The following is a 12,741-nucleotide window of genomic DNA, read 5'->3' on the forward strand; positions in this document are numbered from 1 at the left end:
CACAGTTGTCTCACTTCTTACTCCAAATCTCCGGCTTTATGAAGGACCAGGGGGAGACCTTTGCCTCGGAAGAAGCTCGGGTCAGGTATGTGATCAGCCTGCTGGAGAAGGAGGCAGTGGAGTGGGCAGTGACGGCGGCAGAAACTATGCCCCGAGTTTTGGCATCCCTGGATGAGTTCTTGTGCGCTCTACGACGCCGGTTCGAAGACCCCCACCGGGGGGAAAAAGCAAAGATTGCCATGCGTCGTTTGAAGCAGGGAACCCGCTCAGTAAGTGAGTATGCACAGGACTTTTTATCTTTGTCGTGCAAGATAAGGGAGTGGAGTGAGGCCACAAAGGTCCAGCATTTCCGCGAAGGGTTGCGGTGGGAAGTGCTGGATGGCTGTTTGACTTTGGGAGATCCAGAGTCAGTGGAAGAGTGGGTAAATTTGGCAGCTCTAGTGGAGAACCGCAAGCTTACCCTCCAGTTCTCCAAGGATCGTCCTTCGAAGACGATCCCTATCCCGCCCACGAGAGGGGACAGCGCAGCAGGTCCCCGGCGAGAGGGAAGACATCGAGGAGTCTACAGTCTCGACAGGGCACGTCGGTTCAGGGAGGGAGCTTGCCTTCAGTGTGGGAAGATGGGTCATTTTGCAGCAAGATGTACCAACACGCCGTCAGAAGGGACGAGCAACCGGGCGACACAAGAGCGGGAGGCGACACCACCTCGGAACCTGGAGCACAGGAGAGCGGAGGGGACGAACGGTCGCCGGGGGGGCGGCGGCCCTGCAAGCGGAAACCTCATCGGATCTCCACAACCGTGGTACCCGAGATAGCTTCCGAAGCCCCTCACCGGCAAAAAACGAGGACGGCCTTCTGTGAGGGAACCGGCACAGAGGGCACCCTTGGAAGAAACCAAACCGGCTCCATGTAGGGTGAGTGACCAGGGAGAGACATTGCTGATACCTGTTGTATTACGAAATCCCCAAGGGGGGGAACCGGTGGCCGTTGTGGCTATCGTGGACTCCGGGTGCTCCCGGACCCTAATTGATCAGGCGGTGGTAGAACGTCTGAAAATTGGGACTCGAGAACTGGATCAACCCTTACATTTCCATCAAATGGATGGGAGTGACCTGCGGGGGGGGCCGGTTCATTTGCACACTCGCAAGATGTGGCTGGGGGTGGGAAACCACTGGGAACAGATCCACTTCACGGTAGTGCCTAAGATTTCCTACCCGGTGGTCCTCGGCGTTAATTGGTTGGCGGGACATAACCCGAGCATTGACTGGGAACAAAGGCGGGTGGTGTTTGGAGCTCCTCAGTGCGAAAAACACAGCCGGGATGATTTACCCGGAGGCGAAGGGGGAAGCGCCGCTGCCTTGGAGGAACCCACGTTGCCCCCAGAATATAGTGATTTCGCAGATGTATTTGAGGGGACGGACTGTGACTTATTGCCTCCTCATCGCACTACGGATTGTGCCATCGAACTGATTAAGGACGTTAAACCGTCCAAGGCCCGAGTTTATGCCATGAGTCCTCAAGAGAAAGCAGTGCTGCGAGAATTTCTGGACAAGAACTTGGAGCGGGGCTTCATACGACCGTCCAAAGCTGCATTTTCTTCTCCCTGCTTCTTTGTGAAGAAGAAAGGTACATCTGATCTCAGACTGTGTGTAGACTATAGGGGGCTTAACGCGATTACTGAAACTAATGCCTACCCCCTTCCCTTAATCCCAGACCTCCTGAGTGTGTTACAGGAGGGTTGTATTTTCTCGAAAATTGACCTGGCGGAAGCCTACTACCGGGTCCGGATCAAGGAGGGGGTTGAAGTTAAGACAGCCTTTTCTTGTTGTTATGGGTTGTTTGAATTTTTAGTCATGCCGTTCGGTCTGTCTGGGGGGCCCTCGTGCTTCATGCAATTAATTAATGAGATTCTACACGATCTCCTATTTAAAGGTGTGGTAGTCTTTTTAGACGATTTGCTCATTTACTCCAAGGATCCCGCAGAGCACAGGGAATTGGTGCGGGAGGTGTTGCGTCGTCTAAGGGACAATCATTTGTATGCTAAGTTATCAAAATGTGCATTCAACCAGGACCAATTGTCGTTTTTGGGTTATGTGATCTCGCCACAAGGGTTAAGCATGGATCCGGAGAAGGTGCGGGCAGTGTTAGAATGGGAACCTCCCAGAACTCGCAAACAGGTTCAGCAGTTTTTGGGGTTTGCGAACTTTTATAGAAATTTTATTCAGGATTTCGCTCAAATAGCTTTGCCTATTACTGATTTGCTTAAAACCAAAGGGAAGGGGCAAGGGGCCACTTTTGCACAATACCAGGTACCTTGGACCGCCAGGTGTCAGGCGGCTTTTGAAACTCTTAAGGAGCGCTTTACCTCTGAACCCATTCTGGCGCACCCAGATTGCTCCAGGCCATTCACTTTACAGGTAGATGCCTCGGACAAGGCGATGGGAGGCGCACTCCTTCAGAGGGATGATCAAGGGAGGCTTAGACCCTGCGCATATTTTTCTAAGAAGTTCTCTGGTCCTGAACTAAACTGGCCGATTGGGGAAAAGGAAGCCATGGCAATTAAACATGCGCTCATGGTTTGGCGACAGTTCCTGGAGGGAGCGGCCGAGCCCTTTGTGGTTTGTACAGATCATCGGAATCTCGAATCGATTTTGGGTCAGCGGAAGCTGTCCGCCAAACAAGTACGTTGGTCGAGTTTTTTCTCTAAGTTTAACTTTACCATCAAACATATGCCTGGGAAAGAAAATTGCTTAGCAGACGGACTGTCTCGCATGCCGCAATATGAGTGTCAGGTTGAGCGGCCGGTGGGTTCTTTCTTCACACGGGAACACCTGGGTTTGACTCCAGAGGGGAATAGTGCAGGAGTTCTGACCAGAGCACAAAGCCACGCGGCGGCACAAGACTCGAGTTCGAGTCTCCCTCGAGATGTGGTCGCTCCCACCTCCTCATCCCCAGCAGTCCCCGGAGAACTTTCAACCACAACCGCTGGGGAGGGGGGGGAAAGCTCCCAAATAGAGCGAAGGGACCAGGCTGAAGGGCCGATACCCATCTCCTTGCCGGGGTCGGATGTTGCCATTCCCCGCCTCTGGGCAGTTCCAGAAAGCCTCCCGGAGGCAGTCCAGAAAAGGTGGGGGGAGGCTCTTCAACGGGAGCGGGAGGAAGAATCTTTCCCATCCCAGGTGACGGACCAAAACGGTATCTGTAAGAACAAACATTACGTGCCCAGGGAACTGAGGCGGGAGATATTGGAACGGAGCCACAGTTCAACAATAGGGGGACATTTTGGGTTTGCTAAATCCTTACACCTAATAAGAAGACAGTTTTGGTGGCCTGGGATGCGCCAAGACATCGAAGTATTTATCAAATCCTGCCCTGTGTGCGCAACTAGTAAACGTTTGATGGGAAAACCCCCGGGATTATTAAAGCCCCTAGAAACTCCCGAGGCACCCTGGCAAGTGATTGGGATGGATTTCATAACAGACCTCCCATCCAGTCAGGGGAAGACTGTCCTGTGGGTAATCACGGATCTTTTCTCTAAGCAAGTTCATCTCGTGCCGTGTGAAGGGATGCCATCTGCACATAAACTGGCTCGCTTGTTTGTGCACTGCATATTCAAATTGCACGGATTTCCACGGAAGGTCCTGAGTGACAGGGGCTCCGTGTTTGTGTCCAAGTTCTGGAAAGCGTTCTTAGGAATTGTAGGTGTGCAGTTGGGTTTGTCATCTGCCTATCACCCCCAGACGGATGGGCAGACCGAAAGGGTTAATGCGGTGATGGAATGTTATTTGCGTTGTTTTGTTAATTATCACCAAGACAATTGGGTTGATCTGCTGCCACTGGCAGAATATGCCTACAATAACTCGGTGCACTCTGCAACCGGGGTGAGCCCATTCAAAGCAGTTTATGGAATGGATTTTGGACCATTAGGGGCTGTACCTACCCCACCAGAAGGCGATCCCCCCGAGGTGTCTAAATGGGCTCACACAGTGAGGAACACTTGGCCCTGGCTTGTAAAAAACCTGGAACAGGCTAAAGACAGGTACAAACTACAAGCAGACAAACACAGAACACCTCAGTGGGAATTGAGGGTCGGAGAAAAGGTGTATCTTTCCACTAAGAACCTCAGGTCTTTACGCCCGTGTAAAAAATTGAGCCAACGGTTTGTGGGCCCATTTTCTATCTCCAGAGTTATCAATGAGGTTACGGTAGAGCTGGAGCTACCCAAATCCTTACAAGGGGTGCACCCGGTGTTTCACGTGAGTCTACTAAAGCCCTTTCTACAAGCACCAGAATGGCACCCCGAACCCGAAGCGGCAACTCCCATCATGGTACAGGGCGAACGGCACTTTGAAATCTCCAAGGTGCTCGATTCTCGGAGGCGCAGGGGCCGACTGGAATATCTTGTGCGTTGGAAACATTTAAATTCCAGTCACGATGAGTGGGTGTCCGCTGTTCACGTACAGGCTCCAACCCTTGTAGCGGATTTCCATCGCCATTACCCGGACAAACCAGGAAATCTGGAGGGGGGGCCTTTGGGGAGGCGGAGTGTCAGCGAGGGCATGCAATCGGACCCTGGATAGCGAGGTGACTTTCGTTTCATCTCTCCTTCCCGTGGGAAGGAAGAGGCAACAGCCAAAAGGCTCGAGAGATCTCCACTTCAAAGTGACTTCCTGATTGTAATCCTGCTCTGATCTTAAGGTGTGAATTCTCTCTCTTGGTATTGGGGAACCTCTGATGTTTTGCATTTCAAAGATGTTACTTGTAAACATGCTAGCTTGTGTACACTATAAGAATACCCTCCAAATGATTTGGCGCCATTGTAACGTTGTGTTTCATAGGTTACTGTACCCTTCCTTTCAAATAAATTCTACTTTAAACTCTCTGCTAACGTCTGGAGTAAAGTGGATGATTCCTGAGAGGCAACGGAGTCCTAGAACCTGACACTTCCCTAGTCATCTTCCCTTTACCCCCAGCAAGCTGGGTACTCTTTCTGGCTACTGTACTTTAAAAACAAAGAAGCAATAATACTCTCCTCAGTTACTTTCCTATTTAAACTAGAGGTATCAGATCTAATTAGTGGGTCTCAGATTGTAAGAGTTGATGGTCTTAAGTTCCTTTGCAGACCTACTTAGTATTTAAATTGTGCCTTCTCAGACTTGCCTAGACAGAGATATGATTTTTCCATGGAAGTGTTAACTGCACTGGGACGTCATATTTTTCAGCATTAGATGAGAAGCTATGTTGGGATCTTGCAAGGAATTGCCAGCATTGACCTCATCACACATCCTAAATAACACAATTTGTTTGCCAAGTGTTGTGGGAAAATACAGTAGCTGCCAGCAGTTTTCCAGCAGTTTTCCAGCCTTATCACCACTTTTGTTGCTGTATTTAATATAGTCAATGAAATTCAGGGTCCACATCTTTTAGAAACTAAGAGACGCAATGGCATATACAACTTTATTGGTACAAATTCCCACCTGAGGATTGCGTGTCCCTTTCTTGTGAGCTATTTTAGTGTATGGGTTCAAATGATAGTGTTCCCTTCAAATGATTGTGCTTCTGTGGTAGCCTCAGCTGGTTTTCAGTGAGGCCTGTATCTGGGCTGTATCACTTCAGATAGCTGGCAGGGCTCAGGATGCTTTCACACAGGAAATGGTACAGCAAGGATGTCTGTTCCTTATAAATGAAATCTGTAAACGATCTTTTTCTCTGTCAGTTGTTAATACCAATTTCAACCAACCATTTGATTGCTTTAAATAGGGAGTGACTTTAAATCTGGGACAGGGGAGCAAATTGGTAATTGCTAGTGGCCCACACCAAAATATATCAGTATTCATTTATAGACATGCATATTATTTTGTTTTATTTATTTACTTGCTTATAACCTACCCTTTTCCCGAATGGGGATCCAAACAGCTTACATCATTCTGCTCTGTACCATTTTATTTATTTACTTGCTTATAACCTACCCTTTTCCCGAATGGGGATCCAAACAGCTTACATCATTCTACTCTGTACCATTTTATCCTCATAACAACCCTGTGAAGTAGATTAGTCTGAGAGAGTATGAGTGGCCCAAGGCTAACCACTATACAATGCCACCTCTCTGTTACACTTGCTCACTTCTGCAAACCTTGTTATTCTCCTGAATCTTCTGGGGGCATTTTGAAGAGGCGAGTGAGAGATGCTGTATTGACTGCCTTTGTACTCATACTCTTAGGGTTGCCAGCTCTGGGTTGGGAAATACCTGGATATTTTGGGGGTGGAGCCTGAGGAGGGTGGGGTTTGGGGAGGGGAGGGACTTCAATGCCATAGAATCCAATTGCCAAAGCAGCCATTTTCTCCAGGGGAACTTATCTATCACCTGGAGATCAGTTGTAATAGCAGGAAGTCTCCAATCACCACCTGGAGGTTGGCAACCCTAATATCATAACAACCCTGTGAAGTAGATTAGTCTGAGAGAGTATGAGTGGCCCAAGGCTAACCAGCAAGCTTCCATGGCAGAATGGGGTTTTGAACTTGGGTCTTCCTGATTCTAGTCTGGTACTCTAACCACTATACAATGCTACCTCTCTGTTACACTTGCTCACTTCTGCAAACCTTGTTATTCTCCTGTTCAACCCCAACTCCAGGTCACTGATGAACAGATTGATAAGCACGGGTCCCAACACAGATCCCTGAGGGACCCCACTGCACATCCTTCCATTGCGAGAACTGACTATTGATTCCTACTCTCTGCTTCCTATTTTTCAGCCAGCTCTCAATCCATAAGAGGGCTTGTCCTCTTATCCCATGACTATGAAGTTTGCTTAGCAGTCTTTGGTGGGGGACTTTTGGAAAGCCTTTTGGAAATCCAAATACACACTGTCCACAGGCTCATTCTGGACCACCATCATCCTGTTTTGCCCCACTTGAGCGGATCCAATCAAAATTTTTAAGAGCTGCCCTCCACTTACCTCATTGCGTATCCAATGCAACTGTGCGACTAGAGACAGGAACAGTGAATGGGGAGGCAAAGGTATGTCTTGCTTCCATTACCCTGTGGCTCAAATTAAATCTTAACCCTCAAGGTCTGTCGCCTTTGATCTTGCAGGTCAACTTCCAGTCCTTATGCCCTAAGGAAGTTTACAACAAAATAGAAAGGCTGGGCTTCTCTCCACTTGCCTTGTTGGCGCAGGGTAAAGATCAGGCAATATGCCTTCTGAAGCAAAGGGTGAATGACATAGAACGTCAGGCAGTTCTCAGGAGAGCACCGTTTTTCCTATCACCTGAAAAATCTAGGTACCTAGTCTCCCCTGCAGCATATCTTTCTCAATTAGAACTTATCCATCATAGGAAAGCTTTCACCCTCGCTAGGTGCCAGGTCTTACCTTCGGTGGTATTGGAGGGAAGATATAAGAAGGTCCCTATAGCAGAAAGGCTTTGCCCTTGTGGGTCAGGGGATATAGAAACTTCAGAACATGTCTTGATACACTGCTCATTCTACCAAGAAGTCCGCACAAGGTTTCTTTCCCCTTTGCTTAACCCTTGCCCTGAACAACCAGATGAGTTTCTGGCTAAGAAGCTCTTAACTGATGAAAAATCACGGTTTACACTCTTGACTGCTAAATTCTGTGCTGCAGCTATTAAAATACGTTGTACCCGGACAGGATAAGAGTAGCAGAAATACTTTATTACTCAAAATATTAAGGGGGTCATACCAAGTTATACAATGTTTATATAAATTTTATTCATACACGTAATATGTAATGTTTAGGCTTAGATTATTTGTAGTAGCAGTAGTACCGTATATACCCGTGTATAAGCCGACCCGCGTATAAGCCAAGGTGCCTAATTTCTCCCCAAAAATGGGGAAAAATTAGGCACCCGCGTATAAGCCGAGGGTCGGCTTATAACCCCTCCCCCCCCCGCAGGCTTACCTGGGCTCCCGGAAGCAAGTGGCGCGGGCCTGGCGGCGGCGCAGCCAGGCAAGGGCCGGGACAGCCTCCCTGCAGCTGCAGCAGGCCGTTCTCGGCCGCGAGAAGCGGCGGTGCGGCCAGGCGAGGGCCAGGGCAGCCTCCCTGCAGCTGTCCCAGACCGCTCTCGGCCGCGAGAAGCGGCGGCGCGGCCGGGCGAGGGCCGGGGCAGCCGCCCCAGGCCGCTCTCGGCCGCGAGAAGCGGCGGCGCGGCCGGGCGAGGGCTGAGGCAGCCGCCCCAGGCCGCCCTAGGCCGCCCTCGGCCGCGAGAAGCAGCGGCGCGGCCGGGCGAGGGCCAGGGCAGCCGCCCCAGGCCGCCCTCGGCTGCGAGAAGCGGCGGTGTGGCCGGGCGAGGGCCGGGGCAGCCTCCCTGCAGCTGCAGGGTCCGCCCCAGGCTGCCCTCGGCCGTGAGAAGCGGCGGCGCGGTCGGGCGAGGGCTGGGGCAGCCTCCCTGCAGCCGCCCCAGGCCGTTCTCGGCCGCGAAAAGCGGCGGTGTGGCCGGGCGAGGGCTGGGGCAGCCGCCCCAGGCCGCCCTCGGCCGCGAGAAGCGGCGGCGCGGCCGGGCGAGGGCCAGGGCAGCCATCCCAGGCCGCCCTCGGCCGCGAGAAGCAGCGGCGCGGCCGGGCGAGGGCCGGGGCAGCCTCCTTGCAGCTGCAGGAAGCGGCGTGGGCGCGGCGGCGGTGGCTGTAAGTTCCCCCCTCCCTCCTCCCCCCTCCCCTCCCCTACCGTATTGACCCACGTATAAGCCGAGTTTGGCTTTTTCAGCCCTTTTTTGGGGCTGAAAAACTCGGCTTATACGCGAGTATATACGGTAGCTGTTGTTGTGATTTTCATATTATCTATTGTGGCTGTTGTTTGCTTGTTTGTTTTTGCTGGTAAGTGACCATATTAATAAATTATTGTTGTTGTTGTTGTTGTTGTTGTTATACTTTGGGGTAAGTTCCATTATGATAAATGGATCACTTCTATGTAACACCAGATAAGGTCAGGCTGCACAGGACCTTAACTTATCATTTTATGCACAGACTTCTCTTGCAGTGAACATGGATGGATTTAGCTAATGATTCTAGTCCTATGCATGTTTATTTGGGAGTACCCCCAGTGAGTACATGGGATTTACGTGTAAGTAAATGCATATAATATTGGACTGTTAGGCAGAAATCCTGTTCACATTTACACTGAAATGAGTCCTTTTAATTCATGGAATGGTCTTCCAACCTAACTTTGGACTAGAATTCTGTTAGTTATCATTGTCCACAAACTAGTATTCACATACTCCATACCAGCTCCATCTAGAATGACTATTTTTGACTGAATTGGTTATGGGTTGCAGTTACACCACAATTACCATAAGTAGACATAGAAATTCTTAGGTGTTGAATAATATCAAATGTTGTGCAAGAGAATACGTGGTATTCTGTTTTATTTCAGACACTAAGCATGGTATTTATACTAATCTATTGTCACTTCCAAGTTGACTTGCACCATTTGATTCAAATGGAATGCTAACTATGGTTTGGTGCTAAGCAAATGAGCCTTGGGCTCATCCTCATGTGCTCTGGTTTGGTGTTATGGCTTTTGCTATATGATCACTTATTTGAACATAGAAGCTGTCTACATTGAAAAATTATCACCCATGAAGTGAGGGAAAGGGATAAAAAATATGTCATGAAGGCATATTAGAATTTACATCCCGATCCAGTTCATATTTACTCAGAAAGAAACCCCAGAAAGTAAATGCATAAAATATTTTTATGTATTTACTTGTGTAAGAGTCCCACTGTATTCACTGGAACACTGAAGTAAGTAGGCATAGGATTGAGGATTGATGCAGAATCCTGTGCATGTTTAGTCTCAAGTATATGTTTAATCTCTCATGATCTATTCCATGATCTGTTCTAACATGCAATTCCAAGTGCTACGTTAATGTTGTCAACTATTGATGAACACTCATCTATAAATTTACCCTTACTTATTAATGTTGTGTTCATGCCACATTTTTTAAAATTTAGTATGACCGCTTTCACGGTCAGAATTCATTGGTTCTTGTAGGTTATCCGGGCTGTGTAACCGTGGTCTTGGTATTTTCTTTCCTGACGTTTCGCCAGCAGCTGTGGCAGGCATCTTCAGAGGAGTAACACTGAAGGACAGTGTCGACACTGTCTTTCAGTGTTACTCCTCTGAAGATGCCTGCCACAGCTGCTGGCGAAACGTCAGGAAAGAAAATACCAAGACCACGGTTACACAGCCCGGATAACCTACAAGAACCAATTAGTATGACCTTATTTTTAAAATATCTGCCTTCCTCCAGCAAGCTCAGGATAGTGTACTCCTCTCTTCCATTTTATTCTCACAATAACCTTGTGAGGTAGGTAGGGTTCAGAGAGTATATGACTTGCCTTAGGTCACCCAGCAAGGTTCATGACAGAGTGGAGACTTGAACCTGGGTTTCTGCAATCCTAGCCCAATGCTCTGACCACCCCAGCACCAACTACTATACTATAAACTATATATTATATTTATCTTGTGTTAGTAATTGCCCAAATCCCTTAAACAGTTAAGAAAAAAAACTTTAATGTTCATCCTTTTCTATAGAAACTAACCCCTAAATACATGTGACTGCATGTACACAGGTTATTTTCCTGTTTTCTCTTGCCTCGGTTCTCTCTCCCTGAATATTGTATCACTCTTTTGCTTGTGTTACTTAGTAAAGTCTGTGTATGTGGTATGTAATAACAGTGCTGTATAAATAATAAAAAGAAGAAAGGTTACACAGAATAATAAGATGTAATTGCATGGAATTTTATGCAGGTCATTCAAAAGTGTGATTGGAAGCAATGGACGAGCAATCCCAAGGAATGCCGGGCCCTCCTGTTCCTCAATTTCAGCCACAGGTAGGATATTCTAAGAGTTATGAAGGACAGGTAGTAAGGGGATGCATTAAGGAAGTATTTTAAAATCAGAAAGTGTGTTTAAAAAGATGCATCTGTTTTTCATCTCTGTTTCACACACCCAGAAAAGATTATGTGAACTTTAGGCCTTCCAGAATATTGTCGAAGGCCTTCCATGTCATGCAGCAGTCATGTTTTGCTGCTTGTATAACCATAGTGTGCTGCCCTTATATGTGAAGGGAAGGAGCATGCAGTGGGCATGGCTATTTAGCCAGTTATGACTCCCTAGTGGGCGTCCACAGCATGTTCTGAAGAGTTCATGGGTGCACATCATACTTTACAGGCAAGGATGGCAAAATATTGATGTATAATTCCCTCTTAAATGAGGTTTGCAAGCTCACTTCATAGTCAAGCTAGCATTAATTGGAGTTATCATTGCTGCAGATTTAATGGTAAGCCATGGTTGAGGATGACATGGGAAGGGAGGGAGGAATTTACACTAGAGCAGGAAGGGAGAAGGGCAGCATGTGGCTGACTTCTTATCTGCTAACCATAGTTGGAAGGAGGCAGTGATATGTTTGTGCTGAATGTGAGAGAGCATTGATGATCTAGATAAGCATCAATATATACATGGGAGTTCGTAGAAATCACCCCATTGTCACATACAAGTCCTTGCTGATTTTTAAAAAAATGTAATAGTTAAAATGCAGTCTGAAGATGACTACAATGTATTGTAATATGTTTTCTGACCTACCAATGCCCCAATTATGTGCAAGCCTGTTCTATTTCCAAATTGCGTTGTGGCTGGAAGGGAGACCTGGGTGATAGTTGGAGATGTGCAGCTATGGTGCTTCTCATGTCAGGTCTCCACGTTGAAATTGTATGACAGGACAAGGGAGCGGATGAGACAAGCTGTCAGTCAGCCACACTGCCCTTTGAAGAAAGGCCATTGGGTGTGGGGGGGAAGGTGCTGCAAATGGGCTGTGAAGTTTACATACACTGCCCACTGTTAAACAGATTACCTCTAATGAAGTGTCTAATGCTCAGGCCATATCAGCCTAATCCTCAGTGGCAGTTCATCCCTCAACTGCCAAAAAACACCGCCCTCTGGCCCTCTCTCGCCACTCTGGCCGCCAAACACAGGGAGGTGCCTGGTCTTAATAAAGCCAGACAGTGTGTGATCTGACATGCAAATGTAGGTCATTGCATATGTAAATGTGTTATTACAAACCTGCATGCCAAAACACATTAGTGAGACTTTGCTCTCAGCATGCGGTTGTCACACTGCCTTAGTAGTTCACGCTAATGTTTGTCAAGTTACTGCGCAGACAGAGGATGCAATTCCCAATTCAAATTTTGAAATATATGCTGGCTTAAAAAAAAAAAAAATCACAACCCCCCCCATCTTAATGAAGCCACATTCTTCATCTCTGTAACATGAGCATTTGAATAATGAGAGAACTCCCCAAGTTTCTGTATTTTCACTACAAACACTACAGATCACCTCATTAAGCCTGCATAGGTTCCTTTTGAATTTACATCATTGAATCTGTGCAATGCCATCTCTATCAAAGCCGTTACATATTCAGACGTCGGTGGTTCTATTGAATATTCATTTATTTTTAGTTGTGTGATGGACAGCTTCAGAGAGCCAAAAGCCTAGACATATTTACAGTATCCATTACATTTCAAAGAGGACCAGTTGCATACTTCAAGGGTCCTCGAATCACTGCTGTTTGTGCTTTTAAATTCTAATACAAAGGCAAGATGTGACAAAATTGTTGCCGTTTTGCAGATCCTTAATAAAAAGAGATGTTACTTGAACTGTGGTATATAAAATGTTTAGGGTGCAGAACAGAAAGCAACCCAAGTGTCAGTGACTTTCAGTTTACCCC

General features: G+C 47.6%; 1 protein-coding gene across 1 annotated transcript in view; it reads left to right on the plus strand.

The window, feature by feature from the left end:
• The first annotated feature begins 10,764 nt into the window (after positions 1-10,764).
• Positions 10,765-12,741, plus strand: part of NEK7 (NIMA related kinase 7) — a 59,222-nt gene continuing 57,245 nt past the window's right edge. The window contains exon 1 of the mRNA XM_056844533.1: positions 10,765-10,849. Within this exon, the coding sequence (XP_056700511.1) occupies positions 10,793-10,849 (57 nt within the window). The 5' untranslated portion in view covers positions 10,765-10,792. The remainder of the gene's footprint in view (positions 10,850-12,741) is intronic.

This window comes from Euleptes europaea, chromosome 2, assembly GCF_029931775.1.
Source record: "Euleptes europaea isolate rEulEur1 chromosome 2, rEulEur1.hap1, whole genome shotgun sequence".
Taxonomy (NCBI): domain Eukaryota; kingdom Metazoa; phylum Chordata; class Lepidosauria; order Squamata; family Sphaerodactylidae; genus Euleptes; species Euleptes europaea.